The sequence below is a fragment of the Phascolarctos cinereus genome, unplaced genomic scaffold (genome assembly GCF_003287225.1).
Source record: "Phascolarctos cinereus isolate Bilbo 61053 unplaced genomic scaffold, phaCin_HiC Scaffold_726;HRSCAF=1367, whole genome shotgun sequence".
In the NCBI taxonomy this organism is placed as follows: Eukaryota; Metazoa; Chordata; class Mammalia; order Diprotodontia; family Phascolarctidae; genus Phascolarctos; species Phascolarctos cinereus.
In genome coordinates, this window is record NW_027556098.1 from 269509210 (window position 1) to 269526493 (window position 17284).

General features: G+C 41.8%; 1 protein-coding gene across 1 annotated transcript in view; it reads right to left on the minus strand.

The window, feature by feature from the left end:
• Positions 1-17284, minus strand: part of ADAMTS15 (ADAM metallopeptidase with thrombospondin type 1 motif 15) — a 39083-nt gene that overhangs the window by 10762 nt on the left and 11037 nt on the right. Inside the window, 3 exon segments of the mRNA XM_020963820.2 lie at positions 3039-3322; positions 8502-8669; positions 9384-9516. Coding sequence (XP_020819479.1) covers positions 3039-3322; positions 8502-8669; positions 9384-9516 — 585 coding nt within the window.

The window sequence follows — 17284 nt, forward strand, 5'->3', positions numbered from 1 at the left end:
AAGTTATCTTTGCACTCTCTACAGGAAAAAAAAAAAAAGGCTAGCTAAGCAACTTAAGAATGTAACCTTGGCAAATGACTACCCTTTTTAAAAAGTAAAACCAACATCACATTCATAGGCTTGAATACAAACTGCCACTAGTTATATCATTTCTTGTCTTTCCTAATATTCTCCTTTTCCCCCATTAACATTCTGTCTTAAAGTCAGTGCACATAAGTTGGGAAATTGCTGAATAAATGGTGACAGAAGAATATAATGTATAACTGTGCTATAAGAATGTATACATGAAGAATTTAAGGAAATTTAGGGGGATTTGTATGAACTGATACAATGTAAAGTAAGTGGAAACAGAAGAACAATTTATACAATGACCACAACAATGTAAAGAGAAACTCATTAGAACTCCAAAAAATGTAATGACCAATAGAGACTGCAGTGAATTGTTGACAAAACAGGCCTGCCTCCTCTCAGTGGAAAGGTTGTAGACTACAGATGTGGGATGAAGGATACATTGTCAGACAAGCTTAACCTGTTGATTTATTTTGCATAGTTATATTTTTATTCTCTTAGGAGAGAAGAGTTATTAAGAAGTGATACTGATATAAAAGGGGAAAAAATAGTGTGACCTTATGAATCTAAAAGTACTTCTTTAAATAGATTAAATATTTTAATTATAACTCTAAGTCAACCCAGCCTCCTTGCCCTTCACCATCCAGGTGAAATTGCTAGATTGCACCATAGAGCATAGTCTGCTAATGGGTGGGATTAGTGATACTGACAATATTCAGCTTCCCACATTCCTAAAATCATTTCAACTCTGAGATAGATTATGGAATGAGGGTTTGATTTTGTTTAGGGCCCAGGGAGAGGGGGAACAGTAAATTTAGCCTCCAAATCATGTTTTCCTGGCATTTTAATATTTTCAAATGAGTTTGCAATCCCTGAGCACATACCGTGCGACCAACATTGCGCTAGCCTGGAATGTAAAATATTACAAAAATAGAAAATACTCTGATTTCATCAGAATAGGGAAGTCCTGGAATGGGATCACTTTGCTCTTATGAAGATCACAGCTCCTCTGTGACTTATGTCTTAAGGAATGATCTGAGGCACATAGAGGGGTCAAGTGACTTGTCCAAAGTCATAGAGCTAGCAAGTATAAGATGCATGATTTAAAACCACTACTTCCTAACCCTAAGCCCAATACTCTTTCTACTATGGCTTAAATTATATGTATTAGATCCCAGGACCAGAAAATTAGAGCTGGAAGGGACCTTATAGATCATGTCATTCAACTTAAAGAAATTTCTTGAATAACATTTCTGACAAATGTTTCTAACCAGCAGCCACCCCTTGAAGACCCCCCAGTGAAGGGGATCTTGCCACCTCAGAAGCAACACATTTTCCAGTAACTACAATGGAGTGAGGGTCACACGTTTATCTGGCAACTTAGACTCCCACTCCAGCACAGATAAGGAGAAGCCAGAAGCAAGCTATCCTGGGAATGGAGGGGGAAGTGGGGAAGAGGATTGAGGCTAAGTAGAACTGTTAGTGACACCACTTTCCACACCCGAAGAGAAAGGCTTAAACCTTTTTGTGTACTTATTCAACATATTTATTCTATTCCTCTCTCTATCCTCTGGCAAACATGCCTCTCACTCAGACTACAAACCCCTAAGAGGGCAGGGCTATATCTAAATTGCTCTGTACAACTTCCAGGTCAATATAAGTAACTAGCCCCTAAGTGAATGTTGTTTTTGGTGAACAAGCCTCACCCTCCCATCAAATAGAGGCAAGCCCTCACTCAGTAACCAGAAAGATGTTCTAACATGACAAAGAAGACAGTGGATTCATTATGGGGCTTCCCTTGAGGGTCATGAAGTCCTTGAGCCAGAGACATGAAGCAAATGAGGTGATGACTTACCAGCAAGGTAATGTTCTGATCTGAAAGGTTGGAGCAGGATTGCAAAGGGTGGAGGGGAATCCCAGGTCAGTAAAAATCAATTATGACCTTTGATTCCAGGTTCAGCAAACCCACTGAGATTCATTCAGGCTTCTTACTCATGGCTCACTTTAAGTTCCTGTCACTAGCAGCCTACTAGACTGGAAGCTCCTTGAGGACAGAGCCACAGCTGGTACAGTTTGGTACAGTACAGCACAACACCCAGGAGAGTGTCTGGCACCTAAGAAGTGTTTAATAAGTATTTATTCATTGAATTATGAATGAATGAATGAATCCCAACTTGATGACATTAATGGGGAAAGAGCATCCCTGAAGGGTTCTAGGTCAAGTTTAGGGTTCCTCAAGGTAGAAAGAGAGGACACAGAAATATGAGGTCCTAACTCCTACTCCCTCTGGAAGGTTTTTTGTCAAGTCATTCAATAAAACCCATTAAGTTCCTTCATCTCCTCTCCCTATTCCTTAAAAGTTAGGAAGTAGAGAGGGATAGAGAGAGAGAGAGATAAATAGATGAGTGAGAGAGAGAGAGAGAGAGAGAGAGAGATGATAGAAGAACTGAGGTCCAGTGAAAAATACACTATCCCTAAGGTCATACAATGAATTAGTAGAAGAAATGGAATCTAGGTCCCTCAGTTCTCATATGGGGGCCCTTGTCTCTTCCTAGACACTAGGTTCCTACAGAAGGGAATCATACTCTCCGGGGAGACGGGAGAAAAAAGAACAAAGTAAGAAGCACATAGCAGAGAACAAAAGAAAACTTACAAGGAAGCAAAGAAAAGGTGGACAGTTCTCAACACAATGTGTAGTATTTATTATATAGGCTTTCTTGAAATGGAAATTTATTGCTGTATATTTTGAATCCTCTCTCAACATTCTTCTGTGCATATGGCAATGCTTTCTTTTTCTTATTTTGTATCATTTTAGCATAAAGTTTGTTTCTTTTTTCTTTTCTTATTTTGTATTTAAGTTTAAAATTTAAACCTTTACAAATAAAAAAAAGAAGGGAATTATAAGAGGCACCCCACCCTGCCCTGCCACTCACTGGCATCCCCAGCAAAGAGCAGCCTATGGTACTCACCCTGTACTTACTGATGTTGTGCCTCTCCACACAGGCCCCCTTCAGGCAAAACTTGCCTTCGCCACACCCAGTGCCATCTGCCCAGGGGAAGTGGCGGGTCTGGCACACCATCTGGCCCTTTGCCTTGCCCGTACACCACAGCTTGGTGCAGTACTGCATGTAGGGGCAGGGTTTGGAGCCCACACCGAAGGCTAGCTCGCACTGCTGGTTCAGGGTGTAGCTGGATCCTGGCAGATCCTCTGGCAGTGAAATGGGCTTGCTGGGTTGGTCCAAGAGGCAGTCACCTGTGGAGAGCCAAGGGGATTGAGCAGAGGGGAGGTGAGAGAGGCCAGGCTGCTGGATGCTTGATGAATTAGCAGCAGTCAAGGGCTACTCCCCAAAAGAGGAAGAAGCAAAAGAGTTTTCCACCCCTACACCCTTTATATTTGAAAATCTAGAAACAAAAGAGCTCTTTTAGTCCATGATCCTGCCTCCATTCAGCCTGTTCCTGAGACAGGCTTTCACTATCAAAGCACTCTCTTTCCTATCATATCATTCCAGCCTCATAATCATATGAGGCATAGAGGATAGGAACTGTTCTAACCATATTAGAGACAAGGAAACCAAAGCCTTACAAAGGTGAGATTTAGTGTTTTACCAAGAGAGACAGCAAGTGAAGTTGTCGTCCTTGTTATTCTGTTGTTCAGTCACTTCTGACTCTTTGTGGCCCCATTCGGGGTTTTCTTGGCAAAGATCCTGGAATGCTTTGCTATTACCTTCTCCAGCTCATTTTACAGATGAGGAAATTGAGGCAAGCAGGGTTAAGTGACTTGCCAGGATCACGCAGCTAGTAAGTGTCTGAGGCCAGATTTGAATTCAGGAAGATGAGTCTTCCTGATTCCAAGACCCAGCACTCCATCCTCTGTGCCACATAGCTGCCTCAGTAAAGACCTTAACTAGGGCTATAAGTCAATTGTCCTAACTCAAGATCCCAGAATCTGAGAGTTGGAAGAATAGCTAGCATTTATAGAGGACTTTAAGGTTTGCAAAGCATACATTTGATCCTCATTATAAACCTATGACTTAGGTACTATTATTATCCCTGTTTTATAGATGAGGAAATTGAGGCAAAGAGAGATTAAAGGACTTGTCATGGGTCATATAAGCTAGCAAGTGTCTGAGGCAGGATCTAAATTCAGGTCTTATTTACTCTAAGTCCACCCACTCTATTCATTATGCCATACACTGTCTAACTGAAAGGTAGCTCAGAGACTACCTCATATCCAGCCTATACCTGAAAGAATCCCCTCTGCAACATACCCAACAATTGAGCATCCAGCCTTTGTCTGAATTCCTGTAATGAGGGGCACCTACTCTTTCCCATAACAGACTATTCCACTTTTGAATCATTCTAACTATTAGGAAGTTCTTCCTTATACCAGGACAACTAGGTGGTACAGTGGATAGAGGGCCAAAACTAGAATCAGGAAGACTCCTCTTCCTGAGTTCAAATCTGTTCTCAGACACTTTTAGCTGTATGAACCTGAGCAAGCCACTTAACCCTGTTTGCCTTAGTATCCTCATCTGTAAAATGAGCTGGAGAAGGAAATGGCAAACCACTCTAGTATCTTTACCAAGAAAACCCCAAAATAGGTCACAGAGATTCAGACACGAATGAAAAACGGTTCCTTATACCAAACCTAAATTTACCTCTTCAACTCTTATCCACATTGTTCTGCCCTATAGAGTATAAGTAGAATAAGTATAACCCCCTCTTCCAGATAATAATCTTTCAAATATTTAAGGACAGCTATCATGTTTCCTGAAGTGGCTTCTTTCATTCCCAGCTCTCTCAGTGATCATTAAGTGATCTGGAACTTGAGGCCCTTTATCATTCTGGTGGCCCCCCCCTCTATACACCTTCTAGGTTATCAATATCCTTCCTAAATTGCTACACTCAGAAATAAACTTATTTACTATAAGTCCATTCACTCCATTCATTATGCCATGTACTGTCTAGCTGGAAGGTATCTCAGAAACCACCTCATCCAGCTTATACCTGAAAGAATCCTCTCTGCAATATACCCAACAATTGAGCATCCAGCCTTTGTCTGAATTTCTCTAATAAGGGATACCTACTCTTTCCTACAATAGACTATTCCACTTTTGGATCATTCTAACTATTAGGAAATTTTTCCTTATACCAAGGCGACTAGATGGTACAGTGGATAGAGTGCCAGACCTGGAGTCAGGAAGACTCATCTTTCTCAGTTCAAATCTGGCCTCAAATACTTACTAGCTGTGTGAACCTGGGCAAATGTCCAATTTAGGATTTAAGACATTACTAAAATCTGAATTTTTGGTATCATTACTTTCTTTAAATATTTTGTGAATCAATTCTTCAACTCTCTCACAACTGTGTTACTTCCAGCAATGGTTTCCTTTTTGTACATTTGGTCTAACATAGCTGCTTTTCTTGTCTTTGTTTTCTCTAACACCATCTCTAACTTCTAAGTTCATCTGAGATTGTGACATTACAGTCCAAGTGTGATGGCTTTATCATCTTTAATGATTTGAAGATTTTATTATAAAAAGTTTTTGCAGATCTTTTCCATTTTTCTTCTGTTTGTCATCTTTCTATTTTCGTCCCCAAAATTTTCATCCTCAAATGCCTACTTGAGTATCTTGCCAAGTTTTTGTAAAGTTTATATGACTGCAAATATAGACTCTGAAGAATTTTTAAAATATTTTATTTTATTATTTTTTATTTATTTTCATTTATTTATTTATTTTTATTATAATTTTATTATTTTATATTTCATCGTATCTTATTATTTTTTTATTTTTATTTACTTATATTTATTTTATTATTATTTTATTTATTATTATTTATATTTTATTATACTTATTTTATTTATTTTAATATTATATTTTTATTTATTATATTTATTAAATAAAGTATTTAATGTTTAAATAATATTATTCAGAGGGCAAATGGAAAATTATATGGTTACCATGAGCAGGTTGTAACATATAACAGAGAAGGAACTACAAAGAACTAGAAAGCAAGAAAGACTCCCAGCACACTTAGTACTCTGCCTGTAGTGAACTTCTGTGATGATAAGGCCAAGAGCCATACAAGATACACAGGCATGAAAGAATTGTGATCTGCATCACTGGAGAAGACATTCTCATCAATGAAATCAAAGATCCATTTGAAATCTAACCTGTTTAAATCTTTTTCTCTCATGTAATAAATTAGCCTTATGTTATTTGCAAAATTGATAAGCATGCTAGCTTAGATAGACACTGATAAAAAATAGTAAGCAGCCCAGGGCCAAGCCCAGTTCCCTGGAACACTCCGCTGGCAACCTTCTTCCAAATTGAAAAGGAGCTATAATGACTACTCTTTGGAGCTATTCATTCCACTAATTCTACCCAATTACACTATTCTCTAGCCTGTTATCTCTCCATATTTTCCAGAATAGGATGAGAGACTTTGTAAAATGCTTTGCTAAAACGCAGGTAAACTGCATCTACCACATATTCTCAATACCTGTGCAGTAGTCCTGTCAAAAAGGGAAATAAGGTCAGTCTGATATGATCCATTTTTGAAGCCATAGTGGTTCTCCATCATCACTACTATCATTATCCAAAAGTTCACTAACCATCCTTTTGCTAATATCTTCTAGATTTTTGCCAAGAATCTAAGTCAAGTTCACTAGCCTATCATCTGGGGACTCCTTTCTCATCCTTTTTTTTTTAATGTAAACAATGTTTGCTCTTCTCCAATCCTGTGGTACCTCTTGCAGTCTCCACAATCTTCCAAGTATCACTGATGCTAGCATGGCAGTGACATCTCCCAGTTTTTTTTCAGTAGGTTGGGACAGTTTGTCTAGGTCTGGTGAGTTGAACACATCAAGAGCAGCAAGGAGTTCTATCACCCTACTTATCTCAGGTATTAAGTCCCTATTGGCTACTTCTGCTCTGTCCTTTGCAATCCAAAGAAAACAGAAACAAAATATAGAGTAGAACAACTCTGCTTTCACTCTATCATCTGTTATCATTATCATATATACCCCTAAATAGCTATCCTATCCCTTCTTTGGCCTTCCTTTTTTTCCCAAATACAGCTTTAAGCTTTTTTTTTATTGTTCTTAGTATATTAAGATGACAACATTGCTCCTGCTTTGGCCATTAATGATCTTCACCATGCCTCCTTCTAACCACTTCCTTGGTTCCTAGATTTCTTCACATGAGCATAACTTTTTAATATATAATGCTATTCTATATCACAGCATCTCACACAGAGACACACACTTGTCCTGCTCTTCTGAGCTGTGTCTCTCCCCCCAGAGCTTTATTCCAGTCGTTGGGCCTATTCCAGCAAGTCTCAGCGATACTTGTCGTAAAATCTACCACCTTATATTAAGATCTCTAGTTCAACTTTCCTGTAAGCCATACTTTTGCCATCTCTGCACAGCCCAAGGATTTTTATTCCCGGCTCCTATTTTTATTTTTTTTTTCTTTCATTATTTTATTTTTCTACCTAACTCCTATTTTTGATTTTAACTTTTGTAAACATCTGTGCGTTTCCTGCTGTTATTCATCCTACATCCTAGCTACTCCTTCTACCAAGGTGGACACACATAAATTATTTTCTTCTCCTGACTCTTGGAAAGATCTTTTATAAGAGATTCCAGCATAAATAATAGCTTTCTTCTTACAAAAAAAAAAATCCTGGGCTATTACTAGGAGCTAATTAAATCTTGAACTCTGTCTGCAGAACAGAGGCACAACGTACTACAACATGACTGGCAATGGCCTAAAATCATACAATAGTAGATCTAGAGTAGACCTCAGACACCATCTAGTCCAACTCCACTTTACAGATGAAGAAGCAGAGGCCCAAAGAGATTAAGCAACTTGCCAAGGTCATCCAGGTAGTAAGAGTCAGGGGTAGGATTTGAACCCAGGTCCTCATATTGCAAAAGGGGAGCTAGGTGGTGCAGTAGATACAGTGCTGGGCCCGGAGTCAGGAAGACTCCTTTTCCTGAGTTCTAATCTGGCCTCAGACATTTACTAGCTATGTAACCCTGGGCAAGTCACTAAACCCTGTTTGCCTCAGTTTCCTCATCTGTAAAATGAGCCAGGGAAGGAAATGGCAAACCACTCCAGTGTCTCTGCCAAGGAAACCCCAAATGGGGTCACAGAGTCAGACACAACTGAAAGATGACTGAACATACCTCTTACTCCAGAGATGGTGTTCTTTTCACTGTTCCATAGCACCTCCTACTATTGTCCAAAGCCCACAGTTGGGGATCAGAACTCTAGTCCAACAAGCTATCTAGTAACAATAATAGCTACTATTTATATGGCATTTTTCAATTTATAAAATAGTTTCCTCATTGCAACCCTTCAGTAATAACACATGGCCTCCCACTGAGGCCTTTCTTCCTTCCTCCTTTAATACCCCCTGCTCACCATGTCCACTGTCCAGGAAGTCAGTGATGATGGCAGCACTGCAGGCTGACCAGGGGTTGGCACGGTCAATCTGGATAAGTGTAGGGGACATCATGTGGTTGGCCCGTAGCTTCCCAAACACCTCCTCACACACCTTCACATTGTCATGGGGCATGTTGAACACGTGACCTGGGTGGGTAAAACAGAAGAAAGTGGTTATTTAGGCTAGGGAAGCAGACCACTCAGAGGACAGACAGGCAGAGATAAGAAGAAATGTGGGACAAAAGTGAAAAATAGCTTTCTGGGGAAGGGACCCCACAAAGCTGGTGCCAGAGGCAGAAAGTTGGGCCAGGAAGCAGCCTGGAGCAACTGAGAAGCATGGGGTGATAGCTGAAAAAGATGATATAATCCTCACGTACTTAGTCTGTCTCCTTCCCTCAAGTCATGTACACTTGTTTCCATACTGCTTTATAAATGTTCTTAGGTCCTTTTTATGCCTGCAGCCAATCTTTCTCCCTGCCATTGTCAATCAGGCTGTGAGTTCCCTCTTTTTTTGCATCTCTTCACAGTGTCCCAAAAAGAATGTTGCAACAAATTTTTAAAAAGAAATTCCTGTCAAATCTTCATCTCAGAGAGCTAGACCTTTAGCCAACTGAACACCGAGCAAAAACCTTCCTGTACATGCCAGAAGAGTGCTTCTTTTAGGTGCTCATTCAGTATCACAGGACTCTCTGAGCCTTGGAAACATTCAGAGCAAAGCCAGCTAAGCCCAGGAGCAGAAGAGAAGAATTCCCCTCTCTCTCTCTCTCTCTCTCTCTCTCTCTCTCTCTCTCTCTCTCTCTCTCTCTCTCTCTCTCTCTCTCTCTCTCTCTCTCTCTCTCTCTCTCTGTTGTCCAGCCTTACCTAGCTCATGGGCAGTAGTGAAGGCAGATGGAAGCCCATCATCCTCAATGACCGAGCAGCTTCTCTTGGGGTCACACATGGTGCCCACATCAGCCATTCCCAGGGTATCGCAGGTGGTGGCACCACACAGATCCTGCAATGGAGAAGGGAGAAGCAGAGATCCAGAAGTTAGAGACAGCAGTGACCTTGGGGAAGGGGGGAAGTGAGAAGAAATAAAATCACCTAGAATATATCTGCTTACTGTCATTCCTGCCCCTAACAAATCCAATATCTTTTCCCATCAGTCCTTTCCTAGACAGGTTATTTTCTGCCTTCTGCCAAGAGGGATGGAGAAGCCACCACAGAGATGTCAAGGGGGTCAGGCCAAGCTAAAGAGATTGCTGGCCCTAAGATGGATGCATTGTGGCTTACCAAGGAAGCTCTGCCTACTTCCTATCTGGGACACTATCTTTGGAGAAAATTAAGAGGTTTAAAATAAATCCAGAGGGTCAATTTTATATAGAGAAAGCCCTCCTAGCTTACTGGGGCAATGGCTCTTCAGCTGGGTGAGGCGTTGGTGTCCAAAGAGGCAGGACAAGGTAGAAATAAGGTGGGTATACTCCCCTTCCATAGTCAACATTTGGCTGTAGAGCTCCTGTTGCATTGAAGCATACTCTTTACACTTTATTTTTTTTTCATGGTTTTTTCCTTTCGTTCTGTTTCTTCTTTCACAACATGACTAATACATAAATATGTTTTACATGATTTACATGATCAAATTGCTTACCATCTTAGGGAGGAGGGAAAAGAGAGACAGAGAAAATTTGAAGCTCAAAATTTTATTTAAAAAAAAAAGAATGTTAAAAAAATTAAAAAAACAAATTTTTAAAAAGAAACTTGTGTGAGATCTTCATCTCTTAGAGAGCTAGACCTTAAGCCAACTGAACACCAAGCAAAAACCTTCCTGTACACACCAGATGAGGCTTTAGTTCAGTTAAAAATGAGGCCAGGATCAAGGGAAGCCAACAGTGAGGCTATAGGGGTTTAAGAAAATCATTTTTTAAGCAGATTATAACAAGAAATGATTAATTATGACCTGGGCAGTGCACTTGGCAGGAAAGTCATCTCTGTTTGCATTAGGATTTAAGATCTAAGGATCATAGATTTAGAACTAAAAAGTGCTTTAGAAGCCAAATTCTCTCATTTAACAGATAAAGAAACAAAGGCCCATAAAGGTTAGATGACTTGCTCAAGGTCACACAGTAATTGATGGAGCTGAGAATTGAAACTCTGTCCTCTGACTACAGATAGCTAAGCTCTTCTAGCAGCCGGCTCTGGCTAAGAGGTCAGCAGCTAGGTGACGCAGTGGATATAGTAAGACTCATCTACATGTATCTACTCTCTATCCTCTCTGAGAACACTCATGCACTCTATGGTTCAGTCTGCTTTTCATTCGCAACATTCATCTCCCATCTCCAACCCTTTGCACTAGCCATGCCCCACGTCTGGAATGCACTGTCTTCTCCTCTCCCCTACCTCCATCTCTAAGATTCCCTAGCTTTCTTCAATGCTCAGCTCAAATGCCACTTTCTACATAAAGTAGAAAGTTTTCCTGATAGCTCCCACCCAAATACTCCCCTAATTACCTCACATCTGTTCTAAACATACCTATATTCACACGTTTTCTTCCCTCTTTCCCCCAGTCATAAGGCAATGATATGAAGCCCCTTCCCCACTTCTCCATCAGGTAGCTACTTTCACATTCCTTAAGGGCAAGGCTTCATGTTACTTTCATCTTTGTTTCCACATCATCTAGCACAATGCCTAATACATAGTAGGTGTCTAATAAATGCTAGTTTGTTGATTTAATTGATGCAAGTTGTATACAACAGCTTGTTGTCCAATCCCTTCAGTCATGTCCGACTCTTCATGACCTCATTTGGGGTTTTCTTGGCAAAGATACTAGAATGGTTTACCATTTCCTTCCTCCAGCTCATTTTACAGATGAAGGAACTGAGGCAAACACGGTTAGGTGACTTGCCCAGAGTAAGTGTCTGAGGCCAGATCTGAACTCAGACAGATGAGTCTTCCTGACTCCAGGACAAGCACTCTATCCACTGTGCCACCTAGCTATCCCTTATACAACATATCAATTCATCAAAATCAAATCAAGATCAAAAATCAAAATCAAATACATACTAATTTCTCTGAAATTCCTTTTTTTCTCTATGGGAAGAGAATTAGGAGGGATATGTACTTCATGTACATACACAGCTATTCCCTAGTGGGAGTCCAAAGTACAGTCACACAACTCTCCTCACTCCAGTTATGCTTATTGCCCCTCTTCTTGTTCCTTAATCCCATTTTCCTTTTAAGCTTTGCCTTACTGGGGCAGGGGGAGCCAGAGGAGGCATATATCATGATTTAATTTGAGTTTCTCCAAGTTTTATCACTTGAGCAGTCAAACTTGGGTTCACATGATCATGTGCTAGTCATACTTTCTAATGACTCAGATGCCCCTGGATATAGACAAAAGGAGAGTATGTCTTGAAGCAGGCTCTTTGGTGGCTTATGCACAGCAATCTACGGACCCCACAGCTGGAGTCCTTACAACCCAAGAGCTTCTCATGCTCAGGAAATCTCTGCTGGAACCAACCTCCCAAGGGGGAAGTCACATGAAGAGGCAGAGCAGGGGAAGAGAGCTATTGAACAAATGACAAAAAGGAGATAACACAGACCAGGTTGTAAGAGTCGCCTGGAGCAGAGCTGGGATAAGGCATCTGGGAGCCCAAGACAACGTCTGGAAAGTATGCTCCCAGCATGTGACTATCCACAGAAGGTTGTGAGCCTTCACAGTCCCCTGCTGTGGCCTGACATCACAAAGAAAATCCCTATATGTCATGAAGAATGCAATCTTTCCTGGCATTAAAAATGTGTGCATTTATAAAAGTCACATCAAAAGTGTCTCTCATTGAACTCCCCTGCATGTTACTCCCAACTGCCAATCTAGCCAGCCCTCAGTCCTAGATAATATCCAGAAGTCAGAAAGAGGGAGAAAAGGATATAGCAGAATGGAGGGATGAAAGAAGAAGCATGGGGTAGTAGAAAAAAAATACTGCTAAGGAATTAGGACACCTGGATTCTAAGTCATTTGTTGTTGTTGTTCAGTTGTTTCCGACTCTTCGTGACTCCATTTGGGGTTGTCTTGGTAGAGATACTGGAGTGGTTTGCCATTTCCTTCTCCAGCTCATTTTGCAGAGAAAGAAACTAAGGCAAACAGAGTTAAGTGACTTGCCCAGGGTCACACAGCTAGTAAGCATCTGAGGCCAGATTTGAACTCAGGAAGAAGTCTTCCTGATTCCGGGCCCAGTACTCTATCCACTGTGCCATCTAGCGTCCCATCCTAAGTCATAGCATCATAGAAATAAGTTTGGAAAAGACCTCAGAGGCCCAGAGAGGTTATGGCATCTGGCAACAGTTACACAAATAGCAAGTAGCGGTTATTACTTCTTCAACTGAACCACTCTCAGGGCTAACCTTAGGCTCGTAATTATTCCTTTCTGGACCTCTGTAAGAAGAAGGGTTTCAACAAGAAAATCTTCAGGGTCCCTGCAAGTTCTAACATTCTCTTATTCTTCATCACTCGCCCACTGCTTGTTTTTCTTTGTCCCCTTTCCAGTAGAAGTGGCTTAAAACAGAGTTTTGTATTTTTTAGGGAAGAAGGGGAGGAGGAGCTCATTTTCAGCAAGCATCTTGGCCACATCAGACTCTAAGGCCTCTTGGGATGCCCACTCCTCCACCACTCCCCTCAGAGGCCCATCTCAGCCTGGCCCTGAGTAGGGACAGATGTAAATCTCCAGGATCAGTTGAGAACGAAGAAGATGGAAACAGATATTGGAACGCAGAATTCTCATATCTCTTTAGCAGAGGCTTTAAAAAAGAAAACTCTCCTTTCCCGTCATAGTGGATAAATCCCTTCTAGAGAAAAGATTCCACCCATCCACCTGTACGTTTGTCTACACAGAACCCAGAATTCAAGCACACTCAATTCTATGGAGTATTCTTGAGTAGGTATACACATATGGTTATTCACTAACCATTTAAAATCCTGGACCAGTTCATGGGCTCTTCTTCCCCCAACACACACACACACACACACTCATAGAAAACACAAACATCTATTAACTAATCACTATGTAAAGAATACTTTGCTAGAATCTAGGGTAAGTATAGTTTATATACCACAGTCCCTACTCTTCATGGAATTGAGAGTCTAGTTGGGAGATAAGACACAAATATAGGGATAGGGAGTAGGCCTGTGATTTCATTGGCATAAGTGGAATGCTGCCCATATAGGTTATCTGATGTCCACATGGGATTTCTATACATTTAGATAAGCAGTTCCTGGGAAGCATGACTAAACAATGCAGTGCATGGCACTTAATAAATGCTAATTGATTGATCTGGACTGCCCCTGAGGAAAGGAGGAAAGCCAATAAGATAGCTAAGGAGGAAAGGCAGGAAAGCCCTGGGAATAAGGCCAGGTGCTTTCTTCTAGTCTACAAAGGGATACTGGACTAGAATTATATCTATCTGCTTCTAAATACTGCTAGGCTAGAGATACAATCATTTCCAAAACAAAATTAAAAAAAAAAACACTTTCCTAACAGCTCACGTGAGAGTAGGGTTGCCAAGGTAGGTTGCCAAGATTACACTCACCAGCTTGAGCCCTTCTCACCAACATTGGTTAAACAAAAGACCAATCACAAATAGTGAACAGTGAGCAAAGCCATTTATCCAAGCAGATAGTAAACAGAAACTGGAGACACAAGACAGCTTAAAATATACTAGAAAACACACAAGAAGAGTGAGATGAGATCTCAGCTCAACCAAGAGAGAGACCCTGATCTCACCCAAGGGAAAATTACCCGAAGTCTCTAGGGAGACAATATTTTGAGGAACTGATTTCCCCTACATGTCTGCAGCTTGCATAGTCTTTCTCTCCTCTATATGTGTCTGGCATTGGTCCTGAAGAGAGACTTGGGACCGTGTGTGAATCTTGAAGAAAGAATGAGAAATGTCTCTCCTCTCCAAAGCTCTAGAAACAGCTCCATCCCTCACATAGTCACACAGCCCTGCATCACCATTCTTTCCACCAATACAGAGTCCTACCTAAGCAGACGCATCCAAAAGACCCCAGGTTCAGGTGGAAACTTGGGTTACATTCATATAGGGAACTCCTGAGTGAGGAAGCTACCTCGGCTGATGCAGGTTGCTTGCCAAGGGTTACTTGGCCAGTATGTGTCAGAGGTGGGATGTGAACCCAGGTCTTCCTGATGGAGCTGGATGAGGGAGAGCCTTGAATGCCAGGCAGAAAAGTTTGTACCTTATGTGTTGGGGAATAAGGAACCACTAAATATTTTTGAACAGGGGAGTGTTAAGACCAGACCTACGCAGAACAAAGATTCTTCTGGTTGCTATAAAGCCAGAAGTTACATCAGGTTCCTCAGCTGTAAAGTAGGAATAATAAAAGCACCTAATTCCCAGGGATGTTGTAAGGATCAAATGAAGTATTTGTAAAAAACTTAGCACAGTGAATGGCACATAGTAGGCACTTAATAAGTGCTTTTTCCCTCCTCTCCTTCATTTCTACCCTCCCTCCTTCCTTCCCTCTTTCCTTCCCTTCCTCCTTCCTTCCTTTCTTCCCTACTTCCCTACTTCCCTCCCCCTTCCCTATTTTCTTCCTTCCTTCTTTCCTTTCCTCCTTTCCTTCCTTCCTTCTTTTCTTCCTCCCTTTTCCTTTTCTTCTTCTTTCCTTCTCTTATCTTCCCTTCTTCCTTCCCTTCCTCTTTCCCTCCTTCCTTCCTTCTTTCCTTCCCTTCTTCTTTCCTTCCTTCTTTTCCCTTTCCTTCTCTCCCTCTCCCCTCCTTTCCTCCTTCCTTCCTTCCTTCCTGTACAAGAGAATGAGAGGCAGGGGAGAGCAGAGGCAGGAAAGCCTGTTAAAAAGCTTGGCCACAGAGGGAATAAAAACCACTTTCCACATTGCCCTCATGAATTCTGCTTAGACTAAGTATGCTGGGAGAAATAAACAAATGATAACACAATGTGCTCCCAACCCAAATATCAAAGATTTGGGGATTATCTGCTGTTTCGGATTTTCCATGCTCTGTCTCTTCTATTAGGACAAATCAACCAAGTTTTGTCTCTAGAAGTAGCCTCAGGGCACTGAAGGCAGGAAAAGAGGTTTTCCTGTTCTGCCACAAGAGCCTTCCTGGCTGGTGAGCAACCTGTTCTTTCCATCAAGAAATTCCCGTTCCCATGGCTCAAACCAGAGTGTAAGGAAGAGCCCAGCTGGTTTCATGAGGGCTGCCCATCAACAACTCATGTCATCATAGGGAGTGGCACTGTTTGGGGCCTGGGCTTTAGATTCCCCTGCTTTGGGAGGTATGACAGGCAAGCACAAAGCCTCGTGTGCTCTCAACGCCTACAGCACTTGTATAGAATCCCAGAAGCATCCAGTTCCAGTTCTTCCTCACATACAGCATCAAATGCCTCCGCCCATCTGGACTGAACTCCAGATGCACTCTGGTTTCTTTAACCCCCTCGGTCTGCTCCCAGGTCTTCAGGAATGGAATCTGTTACGGCTCCCACGGGCTGGCAGGAACATTCCCTGACAATCCTCCTGCTCGCTTCACTTACCATTTATCTTCCCTGCTACTGCTGTTGTCCCCTTTTCAGGATGGCCCCATCAGGAGCAGTCCAGACAGGATGGTTTTTCCGTCTCAGCTGAGAACTCCACTGTTCCTGTATCATCCATTTATCCAGGCCTTCCTTGTAAGGCCCCTGATGACCAGGGAGTCCACACAGCTCTGAAACATTATTTTTCAAAAGCTCTTCTTATTTGGCTACAATCTATTCATCAGCACAGCTCAACTTTCTCAGGGTCCCCACACACACACACACACACACACACACATTTTCTCCTGCACATTCCCATCCTGAACTTAGGACACAAGAAATTGGCTCCAGCAAACACTTCTAGTCATCCACCCTCCTATCCCTAGATATGTTAGCTCTTTTGATCTTCACGACATCCTTGGGAGTTTGGTGCTATTATTATCATCCCCATTTTTCAGATGAGGAAACTGAGGCTGCAAGAGGTTAAGTGACTTGCCCAGGGTCACACAGTTACTAAGTGTTTGAGATCAGAACTGAACTCAAATCTTCCAGACTCCTAGTCCTGAGCTGTATCCATCGTACCACCTAGCTGCCAAACTATGCATCATTACGGCTTACTCCAGTAATTCAGGATCCCCCAAAGCAGATCAAAACTGAACTCGTTCACTTTCCTCCCCTAACAAAAATCCCTTCTCTCTTCCTATCTTCCTACTACTGTTGAGTAAGCATCACCCAATCAGCCAGGCCTCCAACCAAGGTGTCATACTAGACCCTTCAGTGTCTCACCTACCACATCTAATCAGCTGGCAAAGTCCTATCATTTCTACCTTCTCAACATCTCTCATAGACATCCCCTCTTTTCCTCTGACACTTGCACCACCCTGGTGCAGGCCCCCACCACCTCACACTTGAACTATTTCTATAACCTACAAATTGGTCTCCTTTCCCCAAGTCTCTCACCCCTCCAGTCCATCCTCCACTCATTCAAACAGATCTTCCTAAAGCATAAGTCTGACCATGTCACCCCCCTCCCATTCGATCAACTCCAGTGAGTCCCAACTGCCTCCATGATCAAATATAAAATCCTTTGTTTGGCTTTAAAAGCCCTTCATATCTTGGCCTGTTCCTACATTTCTAGTCTTCTTACATCTTACACTCCACCTCTATTCACCATATACTTTGTGACCCAGTAGCATCTGGCTCCTTGCTATGTCTTACATAAGATATTCCATCTACCAACTCTG